At 45.4% G+C, this 13,813-nt stretch overlaps 1 protein-coding gene across 1 annotated transcript in view; it reads right to left on the minus strand.

The window, feature by feature from the left end:
• The window catches only part of cux1a (cut-like homeobox 1a), a 131,520-nt gene extending 118,495 nt beyond the window's left edge, over positions 1–13,025 (minus strand). The window contains exon 1 of the mRNA XM_070434296.1: positions 12,799–13,025. Within this exon, the coding sequence (XP_070290397.1) occupies positions 12,799–13,025 (227 nt within the window). The remainder of the gene's footprint in view (positions 1–12,798) is intronic.
• Between the last annotated feature and the right edge of the window lie 788 nt (positions 13,026–13,813).

Raw genomic sequence — 13,813 nt, forward strand, 5'->3', positions numbered from 1 at the left:
TGTTCAATGAAATAAGCAGCGTACAGTGGAGACCCGGAGGGTGTACTACTCGGGCCTATGAGCTCTCATCTCTATAGTGGAGAGCAGTGATGCGTGGAGAGAGAAAGGGCTACAGAATTAGTCTATGTCATGAAGATGAGAGAGAAAGTGCCTGGGTTTGGTAATATTGCAGCATTTGTGTCATTTAAGGTTTTTTGTCCTGAGTTGAGGGTTTCAAGCGAGGGCACTTGGTCTTTAGAGGGCAGAAAATTGCATGTCTAGTCCTTGAGGGAGAGCCGCTCTCCCTCCATTTGTTCCTATGGTTTCTTTCTCTGTCCCTGCTATTGGGTTAGCACAGTGGACGGATTTCTCGCTCTCTTATTTCCTCCATCTTTCTCTCCACACCCACCTCTCCCCTCCTTTGCCACTGGGTTACTGTAGCACAATGGCAGGAGTTCTCTCTCTTTTGACCGGTCTCTGCCACTGGGTCTGTGAGCCAAGCGGCTGCTAGCCAAGCCTCACACTGGCTGTGGCCTGGYCTGGCCGAGCACAGGCAGGGGAGCCTAACCCCTGTGTCTGGTCTGAGGCTGGCTACAGGCTGGCTACGGAGGAGATGAGTCGGCGGTCAGGGGCAAGGGGGCTTGTGACTCAGCCACTGCCCAGTACATCAGCGCCGCGAGAGGGGGTCCCGCTGGCCCAGACATGACAGAGGGCAAGTAGAGGAAACACAAGAGGATGAGCCAGCGAATCAAAGAGGGAGGTAGGGAGAGAGAGAGAGAGAAACAGAGATGGAGATGACTGAAGAATAAGATTAAAAGATACGGGAGAATATGAATGAGTATACAGTGATGGAGTTGGACTAAACATCACATGTCTCTTATAGAGATATTGGAGAGACAGACGGGAGATATTTTTTACCAGATCATCCAGAAGAACTGGGCCATGCCTTTCCGCGAAAACATTCCCCAGTCCCGGCCAGCCCCCCCACCCAACACACACAAACCGCTCAATGCATCTTTAATCCAGGGCCGTGAATGGAGGAGGGTTGCGTCTGACGCTCTAGGCCTCTGTTCCTACTACTACTGTTCTGTCTCTTTCTTTTCCCTACCCTCACTGTCTCTCTGTCTTTCATTTTCATTTTCTCCCTCTCTCTTCGATGATTGCCTTGCGCTGGCTAAGGACCTCTTCATGTAGGCTGTGTTGCGGAGAGAAAGGAAACCGGGGTCCTGATGCCGAGCAACTGAGCTGCCCGTGTTGCTGCCTGCCGCAGTGTGTGTCTGCTGAACCGTGTGAGTGTGTGGGCGGTACATCATCACCAGGAAGCACATACACACACCAACCTGCAGCCTCACTGTTTGGTTATGCCTATGCTAATGTCTACCTTTTATAGTTAAGTGGATAAATGTTATACACTAAGGTATTGTAACGTTTACAATATACTCAATACTTGCAAATCCATGTATGAAGGACTTATCAAAGTCTAAACTGCGCAATTAAATTGATTGCAACTAGCCTCTTGGCTAAGAAGGAAGGAAAATGACATGTAAATGTATTTCCTTCCCCAGGTAACTTCTGATGGACTGACATGAATTCAGTGATCTCAGCCATATTCACCCATGCAACCAGAGAGCATAATATTCTCTTTCCCATTGGACAGAGTCCCAAGGAGAACAGGAACGTGTAAACAGGAGAAGGTCAGATGTAGGGTTATGAAACTTTCTGTTCCTGCACTAACGTCTCCACTCCCATTGCATCGAAGGCTAAAAACACCACTGGTTCTCTCACTCCATCTCTCTCTCAGAGGGCTAAGTAGTGGGTCAATTCTCCACCTCCATGGTTTGATGGGGACAGGCTGACCCCTGCTTGTCACTCCCTGAAGATTGGTTGCACAGAGGCCATCTGACAAAGACAGAAGACATTACCCTGCTTATTATTCCAGGGGGCCCGGGTAGGCCAGGCTGGGGGCCACACGGCTAGGCTACCCCTCCTACACCTCGGCAGCACAAAGAGGGAGCATTGAGTGGGAAGCAGTGATGAATGAGAGAAGACCCCAATGATAAGAGAAACGCTGTCCGCCCTCCACCAGTAAAGGAAATAGAAGCGCGCCACTTCTAGGAGAGCGCCAATTATGGAGCTCGCCCCTCTCAATGACCCCCCCCCGCCCCACCGCACCTCCCACAGCCATTCACCCCCTGATAGCAGACACTTTACAAGTCGTTTTACAAAGACGTTTTACACACAACCTTGGATGTCAAACATTTTACGGGTTATTTTACTAATGGTGTCTCAAGTAGCAGGCACTTGACAGAGTAAACTAGGCCTATTCTACAAACCCCATTACAATACCAGGTTGTTGTTCACAAAACACTGACACAGTCACTTTATGAGTTGTGGTTAGCAGACAACATTCTACAGAATATCTGAAACCGAGTTTATTTACAAACCATTGGCCCAACAGCAGACGCTTTAACAAACACTATCCTGATACTATACGCTTACAAACACTATGCTGATACTAGACGCTTTACAGATACTATCCTGATACTAGACGCTTTACAAACACTATCCTGATACTAGATGCTTTACAAACACTATCCTGATACTAGACGCTTTACAAACACTATCCTGATACTAGACGCTTTACAGATACTATCCTGATACTAGACGCTTTACAAACACTATCCTGATACTAGACGCTTTACAGACACTATCCTGATACTAGACGCTTTACAAACACTTCTCCTGATACTAGACGCTTTACATACACTATCCTGATACTAGACGCTTTACAAACACTATCCTGATACTAGACGCTTTACAAACACTATCCTGATACTAGACGCTTTACAAACACTATCCTGATACTAGACGCTTTACAAACACTATCCTGATACTAGACGCTTTACAAACACTATCCTGATACTAGACGCTTTACAGATACTATCCTGATACTAGCGCTTTACAAAAAACTGATACTAGAACGCTTTACAGACACTATCCTGATACTAGACGCTTTACAAACACTATGCTGATACTAGCGCTTTACAAACACTATCCTGATACTAGACCTTTACAAACACTATCCTGGTACTAGATGCTTTACAAACACTATCCTGATACTAGACGCTTTACAGACACTATCCTGATACTAGACACTTTACACACTATCCTGATACTAGACGCTTTACAGACACTATCCTGACTACTAGACGCTTTACAGACACTATCCTGATACTAGACGCTTTACAAACACTATCCTGATACTAGACGCTTTACAAACACTATCCTGATACTAGACGCTTTACAAACACTATCCTGATACTAGACGCTTTACAAACACTATCCTGATACTAGACGCTTTACAAACACTATCCTGATACTAGACGCTTTACAAACACTATCCTGATACTAGAGGCTTTACAAACACTACCCTGATACTAGAGGCTTTACAAACACTACCCTGATACTAGATGCTAGACCCCCAGACACAGACTCAATCAGTTTACTATCATTAGACAGAGCCGCCCCCCCCCCCCCCCCCCCCACTGCTTGCAAACACCGTTTACCGTTCCCCATCTGGAGGGGCCAGATCCACTCACAATTAAGGGCCAGGCTTTTTGACCTCCCCTCATTGCCCTCCTGCCAAAGGCCAACAACCATTAGGGCAGACAGGGGGGAAGAGCCTGGTGTGGGAAACTCCAAACATTTTAAGTATACCGCTCTCACTTGTCACAGAAAACGACCAACCATGGCTATATCTGTATTTGATAACATGTGAGACCAAAAAGAGAGAAACATTAGTAGTTTAAGGATGAATCCAACTCACTATTGTGGTTGTAAATTAATACGTAACGAACAGGAGGGTTGAGGGTGTGGGGTAGTCTCAGGGTCAAGTGGAATGGGGAGGGGTACGTGAGGCCGGCCAAGACACATAACACACCCACCCCCGTCCCCCTGCTACCCCTGACGCTTGTCTGGGAATGAGGTCACGACTTTCCCATAGTCCCTCACCACAAAAGGCTGCAGTGTCGGTGTTGCTCCGTCGGTACCCAGAGCCAGCCAGCCTCATGGCCAGCCTCTTTTCCACACAGACGTTACACTGGGCTGGGCCACCATCCACCTCAACACTACACACAATACCATTGATCACCGCCGCTCCCAATAAAGAGAAACCCATCCTCATCCCCTGCCCTGCCCATCCTCATCTCAAGATAGGTTTTGAATGGCAGGGTTCTTAAAAAAAAAAAAATGTTTCACCTTTATTTAACCAGGTAGGCTAGTTGAGAACAGTTCTCATTTGCAACTGCGACCTGGCCAAGATAAAGCATAGCAATTCGACACATACAACAACACAGAGTTTACACATGGAATAAACAAAACATACAGTCAATAATACAGTAGATCAAAAGAAAACAAAAAGTCTATATACAGTGAGTGCAAATGAGGTAAGATAAGGGAGTTAAGGCAATAAATAGGCCATGGTGGCGAAGTAATTACAATATAGCAATTAAACACTGGAATGGTAGATGTGCAGAAGATGAATGTGCAAGTAGAGATACTGGGGTGCAACGGAGCAAGATAAATAAATAAATACAGTATGGGGATGAGGAGTAGGTAGATAGATGGGCTGTTTGCAGATGGGCTATGTACAGGTGCAGTGATCTGTGAGCTGCTCTGACAGCTGGTGCTTAAAGCTAGTGAGGGAGATATGAGTCTCCAGAGATTTTTGCAGTTCGTTCCAGTCATTGGCAGCAGAGAACTGGAAGGAAAGACGACCAAAGGAGGAATTGGCTTTGGGGGTGACCAGTGAGATATACCTGCTGGAGCGCGTGCTACGAGTGGGTGCTGCTATGGTGACCAGTGAGCTGAGATAAGGCGGGCTTTACCTAGCAGAGACTTGTAGATAACCTGTAGCCAGTGGTTTGGCGACGAGTATGAAGCGAGGGCCAACCAACGAGAGCGTACAGGTCGCAACGGTGGGTAGTGTATGGGGCTTTGGTGACAAAACGGATGGCACTGTGATAGACTGCATCCAGTTTGTTGAGTAGAGTGTTGGAGGCTATTTTATAGATGACATCACCGAAGTCGAGGATCGGTAGGATGGTCAGTTTTACGAGGGTATGTTTGGCAGCATGAGTGAAGGATGCTTTGTTGCGATATAGGAAGCCGATTCTAGATTTAATTTTGGATTGGAGATGCTTAATGTGAGTCTGGAAGGAGAGTTTAACAATCTAACCAAGACACTAGGTATTTGTAGTTGTCCACGTATTCTAAGTCAGAGCCGTCCGAGTAGTGATGCTGGACGGGCGAGCAGTGCGGGGAGTGATCGGTTGAATAATATGCATTTAGTTTTACTTGCGTTTAAGAGAAGTTGGAGGCCACGGAAGGAGAGTTGTATGGCATTGAAGCTCGTCTGGAGGTTTGTTAACACAGTGTCCAAAGAGGGGCCAGAAGTATACAGAATGGTGTCGTCTGCGTAGAGGTGTATCAGAGAATCACCAGCAGCAAGAGCAACATCATTGATGTAAACAGAGAAGAGAGTCGGCCCGAGGATTGAACCCTGTGCACCCCATAGAGACTGCCAGAGGTCCGGACAACAGGCCCTTCGATTTGACACACTGAACTCTATCAGAGAAGTAGTTGGTAAACCAGGCGAGGCAATCATTTGAGAAACCAAGGCTGTCGAGTCTGCCAATAAGAATGTGGTGATTGACAGAGTCGAAAGCCTTGGCCAGGTCGATGAATATGGCTGCACAGTAATGATCTTATCGATGGCGGTTATGATGTCGTTTAGGACCTTGAGCGTGGCTGAGGTGCACCATGACCAGCTCTGAAACCAGATTGCATAGCGGAGAAGGTACGGTGGGATTCGAAATGGTCGGTAATCTGTTTGTTAACTTGGCTTTCGAAGACCTTAGAAAGACAGGGTAGGATAGATATAGGTCTGTAGCAGTTTGGGTCTAGAGTGTCACCCCTTTGAAGAGGGGTATGACCGCGGCAGCTTTCCAATCTTTGGGAATCTCAGACGATATGAAAGAGAGGTTGAACAGGCTAGTAATAGGGGTTGCAACAATTTCTGCAGATAATTTTAGAAAGCGAGGGTCCAGATTTTGCAGCTCTTTCAGAACATCAGCTATCTGGATTTGGGTGAAGGAGAAATGGTGGGGGCTTTGGCGGGTTGCTGTGGAGGGTGCCGGGCAGTTGACCGGGTAGGGGTAGCCAGGTGGAAAGAATGGCAGCCGTAGAGAAATGGCTTATTGAAATTCTCAATTATAGTGGATTTATCGGTGGTGACAGTGTTTCCTAGCCTCAGAGCAGTAGGCAGCTGGGTAGATGGTGCTCTTATTCTCCATGGACTTTATAATGTCCCAGAACTTTTTTGAGTTAGTACTACATGATGCAAATTTCTGTTTGAAAAAGCTAGCCTTAGCTTTCCTAACTGCCTGTGTATATTTGTTCCTAACTTTCCTGAAAAGTTGCATATCACGGGGGCTATTCGATGCTAATGCAGAACGCCACAGGATGTTTTTGTGCTGGTCAAGGGCAGACAGGTCTGGAGTGAAGCAAAGACTATATCTATTCCTAGTTCTACATTTTTTGAATGGGGCATGCTTATTTAAGATGGTGAGGAAGGCACTTTTAAAGAATAGCCAGGCATCATCTACTGACGGGATGAGGTCAATGTCATTCCAGGATACCCTGGCCAGGTCGATTAGAAAGGCCTGCTCGCAGAAGTGTTTTAGGGAGTGTTTGACAGTGATGAGGGGTGGTCGTTTGGTCCCAGACCCATTATGGATGCAGGCAATGAGGCAGTGATCGCTGAGATCTTGATTGAAACAGCAGAGGTGTATTTGGAGGGCGAGTTAGTTTGGATGACATCTATGAGGGTGCCCGTGTTTACGGATTTGGAGTTGTACCTGGTAAGTTCATTGATAATTTGTGTGAGATTGAGGGCATCAAGCTTAGATTGTAGGATGGCCGGGGTGTTAAGCATGTCCCAGTTTAGGTCACCTAGTAGCACGAGCTCAGAAGATAGATGGGGGGCAATCAATTCACATATGGTATGGAGGGCACAGTTGTGGGCAGAGGGAGATCTATAGCAAGCGGCAACAGTGAGAGACTTGTTTCTGGAAAGGTGAATTTTTAGAAGTAGAAGCTCGAATTGTTTGGGTACAGACTTGGATAATAATACAGAACTCTGCAGGCTATCTTTGCAGTAGATTGCAACACCGCCCYCTTTGGCAGTTCTATCTTGGCGGAAAATGTTATAGTTAGCGATGGAGATCTCAGGGTTTTTGGTGGTTTTCCTAAGCCAGGATTCAGACACGGCTAAGACATCCGGGTTGGCAGAGTGTGCTAAAGCAGTGATTAAAACAAACTTAGGGAGTAGGCTTCCAATGTTAACATGCATGAAACCAAGGCTTTTACAGTTACAGAAGTCAACAAATGAGAGCACCTGGAGAGTAGGAGTGGGGCTAGGCACTGCAGGACCTGGATTACCCTCTACATCACCAGAGGAACAGAGGAGAAGTAGGATAAGGGTACGGCTAAATGCTATACGAACTGGCCGTCTAACAYGTTCGGAACAGAGAGTAAAAGGAGCAGGTTTCTGGGCACGATAGCATAGATTCAAGGCATAGTGTACAGACAAAGGTAAGGTAGGATGTGAGTACATTGGAGGTAAACCTAGGCATTGAGTAATGATGAGAGAGATATAGTCTCTAGAGACGTTTAAACCAGGTGATGTCATCGCATATGTAGGAGGCGGAACAACATGGTTGGTTAAGGCATATTGAGCAGGCCTAGAGGCTCTACAGTGAAATAAGACAGTAATCACTAACCAGGACAGTAATGGACGAGGCATATTGATATTAGAGAGAGGCATGCGTAGCCAAGTGAACATATGGGTCCAGTGAGTGGTTGGGCTGACTGGGGACACGGCGATTCAGACAGTTAGCAGGCCGATGCTAACAAGCTAACAGGTAGTAGGCCGGGGCTAAACAAGCTAGCAGTTAGCAGACCGGGGCTGGCAAGCTAGCAGACCGGGTTAGCAAGCAAGCAGTTAGCAGGGGCTAGCAGTTAGCAGACCGGGGCAGGCAAGCTAACGTTAGCAGTTAGCAGACCGGGGCAAGCAAGCTAGCAGTTAGCAGATGGGGGTAAGCCTGTTTTTGCCTCTTTGTGCGGTGACGTCGATAGACCAGTCGTGGAATTAGTAGGGTTCCAAGTAGCTCTAGGTAGCTAGCAGGCCTAGCCGGTTAGCAGAATGGGCCTTCAGCGGGCGTCGCGCCTGAGGGGCCTGTTGGAATCCTCAGGCAGATTAGGCCGGTATTCCAGTCGTAGAGGATCGGCGGGGTTCCGTGCCCCGTACCGGCAGTAGAAGGGGTCCGGATATTGTAGCCCAGGAGTGGGCTTTGGTGGTAGCACAGGAGCCCTAACAGGAGCCCGGGCTAGCTTCAGGCTAATTGTTACTTGCTCCGGGATGGAAACACTAGCCAGGAGTGGTCACCCGGGATTGCGGTTAGCTAGTTGCGAAGATCCAGATGAAAATGTTCAGAGTTGCGGTAGGAATCCGGGGATATGGAGAGAAATAGGTCCATTATGCTCTGGTTTGAGTCACGTTGTTCGAACTGGCGAGAGCTTTCCGAGCTAAAGGTTAGCTGATGACCGTTAGCAATGGTTTGCTGCCTGATAGCTGGTAGGTAGTTAGCTGGCTAGCTTCAGTTGAGGGATTCCAGATCTGAAGTAAATAGAAATACTTTAGAAAAATGCAGATCCACGCCACATTGGGTGAGGCAGGTTCCAGGAGAGTATTTAGAAGTTGAGGTAACGGAAAATATTTTAAAAGATATGCGAAGAAAAAGATGTAAAAAATATATATACAAGGGACACGGCAGGACAAAGACGTCTGACTGCTACGCCATCTGGGTTTCAATGATATAGGAGTATAGGGTTTCATTGTCCTCTGGGATTGGAGTGGAATTCCAACTGAAACCAGACCAGGGAGGGACAACTGTGCTTTTCACACCTTTACCAGGTTCTATTGTGGGCCCTTGGCTTGCCCTTCTTGGATGACTGAGCATGATAGCCACTGAAATAATTTGACTTAACATGGGTTCTATTGCTAGAGAAGGACACTGCACCAGCAGCTTATGCAAACCCTGGTTACAATCAGCTGCCTTGATAAAAAAAGAGTCAAATAAAGTAAAATGACAGAAGTGCTCTAAAGACAAATTATAGTGGATCCACCATTTTACAGACATCACCTGACGACTCATACTGAATAGAATTCCGCTGCCATATATAGCTAAATACATTCAATCTGAGACTGCCATTGTAAAAGTAGTATATGCTGACGTCAAAGTGAGGGCATTGTACAAAACAAGTAATCAGCGATTGAATCGTCTCTAACCAATTGAATCGTCTCTAACCAAAGCCAATAACTATTTCCGAAACGCCACTTCACCCACGTATGTTCAGGCTCTGGTCCAACCCATCAGTTTCTGGGACCAATCAGAATGGTTTGAATGTGTTCGCTAGAGCTGGGAAGATGAACCAAAAATTATCAACACCGACCATACCGATAAGTATCCTTTACTAGAGAAATGTGAAGTTTGAAATAAGTTAGCTAATATGGGTTATTGGCAATGGGACAATTGATGGCTACAACCATCAAACTAGAAGTAGTAGATTAACTTCACTAGGGTAGGGGACAGCATTCGGAATTCTGGATGAAATGCATGCCCAATTTAAACTGCCTGCTTCTCGGGCCCAGAAGATATGATATGCATATAACTGGTAGATTTGGATAGAAAACACTCTAAAGTTTCCAAAACTGTTAAAATAGTGTCTGTGAGTATAACAGAACTGATTTGGCAGGCGAAAACCTGAGAAAAATCCATTCAGGAAGTAGTTTTTTCTTTTTTTTGTAGTTTTCTATTCAATGCCATAACAGCATCCATTGACTTAGGACTCAAACTGCAGTTTCTATGCCTTCCACTAGATGTCAACAGTCTTTAGAAATAGTTTCAGGCTTGTATTCTGAAAAATGAGGGAATAAGAGCATTCGGAATGACTGGACGCTAAAGTGTCGCAGAGCTTTTTTTATGTGCTCGACAGAGAGAGATCAATTATTGTTTACCTTTTAAATTGACGACGTTATTGTCCGGTTGAAATATTATCGATTATTTAGGCTAAAACAACCTGAGGATTGAATATAAACATCGTTTGACATGTTTCTATGAACTTTACGGATACAATTTGGATTTTTTTGTCTTCCTGTTTTGACTGCGTTTGAGCCTGTGGATTACTGAAGAAAACACGCGAACAAAACGGAGGTTTTGTATATAAAGAGACTATCGAACAAAATAAACATTTATTGAGTAAATGAATGTCTGCTGAGTCAACCATATGAAGATCATCAAAGGTAAGGGATTCATTTTATCACTCTGACTCTGTTCTACTTGGCTGGTTACTGTTTGTAATGAATTGTCTAGTGGGCTATGTTCTCAAATAATCGTACGGTATGCTTTCGCCGTAAAGGATTATTATTTTTTTGTCTGACACCGTGGTTGGATTCACAAGACGTTCACCTATGTAAAATATGTTTTGTTTTCTGAATTTTTATAATGAGTATTTCTGTATTTGAATTTGGCGCCCAGCAGTTTCACTGGCTGTTGAAGAGGTGGGACGCTAACGTCCCACATACCCAAGAGAGGTTAAAGGATAATAAAAAATAGTGGTGCAAATCAATGTTAAAAACGTATCGTTCAATTTATCATGTCTGTCGGTGCCAGCCGACCTAGAATACCTTACAATCAAATGCCGACCGTATTACCTCCCAAAAGAGCCGATAACACGACGGCCCTCAAGGAACTACACTGGACTTTATGAAAACTGGAAACCACATGAGGCTGCATTTATTGTAGCTGGGGATTTTAACTTATTTGGGACTGGGGGGCAGTATTGAGTAGCTTGGATAATAAGGTGCCCAGAGTAAACTGCCTGCTACTCAGGCCCAAAAGCTAGAATATGCTTTTGGGCCTACTAAATAATTAGTAGATTTGGATAGAAAACACTCTGAAGTTTCTAAAACTGTTTGAATGATGTCTGTGAGTATAACATAACTCATACGGCTGGCAAAAACATGAAAAAAATCCAACCAGGAAGTGGGAAATCTGAGGTTTGTAGTTTTTCAAGTCATTGCCTATCGAATATACAGTGTCTATGGGGACATATTGCACTTCCCAAGGCTTCCACTAGATGTCAACAGTCTTTAGAACCTTGTTTCAAGCTTCTACTGTGAAGGGGGAGAGAATAAGAGCTGTTTGAGTCAGGTGTCTGGCAGAATGCCATGAGCTCAGTCAGGCACACGCCCGTGAGAGGCAGCTGCGTTCCTTTTCCTTTCTAAAGACAAAGGAATTSTCCGGTTGAAACATTATTGAAGATTTATGATAAAAACATCCTAAAGATTGATTCTATACATCGTTTGACATGTTTCTACGAACTGTAATATAACTTTTTTGACTTTTCGTCTGAACTAAGCGATTGCGCATTGAGCATTTGGATTACTGGGCTAAACACGCGAACAAAGGGGAGGTATTTGGACATAAATTATGGACTTTATCAAACAAAACAAACATTTATTGTGGAACTGGGTTTCCTGGGAGTGCATTCCGATGAAGATCATCAAAGGTAAGTGAATATTTATAACGCTATTTCTGACTTTTGTGACACCTCTCCTTCTTTGGAAAATGTCTGTATGTTTTTCTGTGGCTAGGTGCTGACCTAACATAATCATTTGGTGTGCTTTCGCCGTAAAGCCTATTTGAAATCGGACACTGTGGGTGGATTTACAAAAGTTTATCTTTAAAATGGTGTATAATACTTGTATGTTTGAGGAATTTTAATTTATGGGATTTCTGTTGTTTTGAATTTGGCGCTCTGCAATTTCACTGGCTGTTGACGAGATGGGACGCWAGCGTTCCACATATCCCAGAGAGGTTAACAAACCAAATTTGACGAAAACGCTACCGAAGTTCTATCAACACATTGACTGTAGTACTAGTGCTGGGAAAACACTCGACCACTGCTATTCTCTCTTCCGGGATGCCTACAAGGCACCTGGGCCCGGTGTCTCCCAGGATAAATACACCACTTCTCCATTCATGGAGGAGAATCTCTCCATGCAGACACCTTTATAGATTTTTTTGTGTTTCTTGGTGGTTTTTTGGTTGTTGCTTTAGCATCTTTCAACACACTGCATTATCACATTCATGCATGCAAAACACTCACTTACACTACTGATTACACACACCATTGTATATTATACCTAGTTATTTTACTTAATAAATATATATATTGTTACTCCTTATCTCCACGTTGTCTCCCTTTTGTTACGGGCTTTGAGCCGGTTCGTGACACTGGTCTGACCAATCCCTAGCCGTGTCCTCAGAGCATGCGCAGACCATCTGGCTGGAGTGTTTACGAACATATTCAATCGCTCCCTAATCCAGTCTGCTGTCCCCACTTGCTTCAAGATGTCCACCATTGTTCCTGTACCCAAGAAAGCAGAGGTAACTGAACTAAACGACTATTGCACCGTAGCACTCACTTCTGTCATCATGAAGTGCTTTGAGAGGCTATTTAAGGATCATATCACCTGTACCTTAACTGACACCCTAGACCCACTTCAATTTGCTTACTGCCCCAATAGATCCACAGACGATGCACTGCAAACTGCCCTATCCCATCTGGACAAGAGGAATACATATGTAAGAATGCTGTTCATTGACTATAGCTCAGCATTCAACACCATAGTACCCTCCAAGCTCATCATCAAGCTCAGGGCCCTGGGTCTGAACCMCGCCCTGTGCAACTGAGTCCTGGACTTCCTGATGGCCCGCCCCCCAGGTGGTGAAGGTAAGAAACAACACCTCCACTTCATTGATCCTTAACATAGGGGCCCCACAAGGGTGCGTGCTCAGCCCCCTCCTGTACTCCCTGTTGACCCATGACTGCGTGGCCACRCACGCCTCCAACTCAATCATCAAGTTTGCAGACAACACAACCATAGTAGGCCTGATTACCAATAATGATGAGACAGCCTACAGGGAGGAGGTGAGTGCCAGGAATATAACCTCTCCTTTAACATCAACAAAACAAAGGAGCTGATCGTCGACTTCAGGAAAAAGCAGAGGGAGCACGCCCCTATCCACATTTACGGGACAGCAGTGGAGAAGGTAGAAAGCTTTAAGTTCCTCTGTGTACACATAACTGACGATCTGAAATGGTCCACCCACACAGGCAGTGTGGTGAAGAAGGCACAACAGCGCCTCTTCAACCTCAGGAGGCTGAAGAAATTTGTCTCGGCCCCTAAGACCCTCACAAACTTTGACAGATGCACAATTGCGAGCATCCTGTCGGGCTGTATCACCGCCTGGTATGGCAACTGCACCAACCTCAACCGCAGGTTGATGCGGTCTGCCCAACACATCACCAGGGGCACACTGCCTGCCCTCCAGGACACCTACAGCACCCGATGTCACAGGAAGGCCAAAAAGATCATCAAGGACATCAACCACCCGAGCCACGGCCTGTTCACCCCACTATCATCCAGAAAGCGAGGTCAGTACAAATACATCAAACCTGGGACCGAGATACTGAAAAACAGCTTCTATCTCAAGGCCATCAGACTGTTAAATGGCCATCAATAGCCGGCTAACACCCGGTTACTCAAACCTGTACCGTAGAGGCTGATGCCCTATATAACATAGACATGGAATCACTGATCACTTTAATAATGGAACACTAGTCATATTAATAATGTTTACATACT

Source organism: Salvelinus sp. IW2-2015, linkage group LG23 (assembly GCF_002910315.2).
Source record: "Salvelinus sp. IW2-2015 linkage group LG23, ASM291031v2, whole genome shotgun sequence".
In the NCBI taxonomy this organism is placed as follows: domain Eukaryota; kingdom Metazoa; phylum Chordata; class Actinopteri; order Salmoniformes; family Salmonidae; genus Salvelinus; species Salvelinus sp. IW2-2015.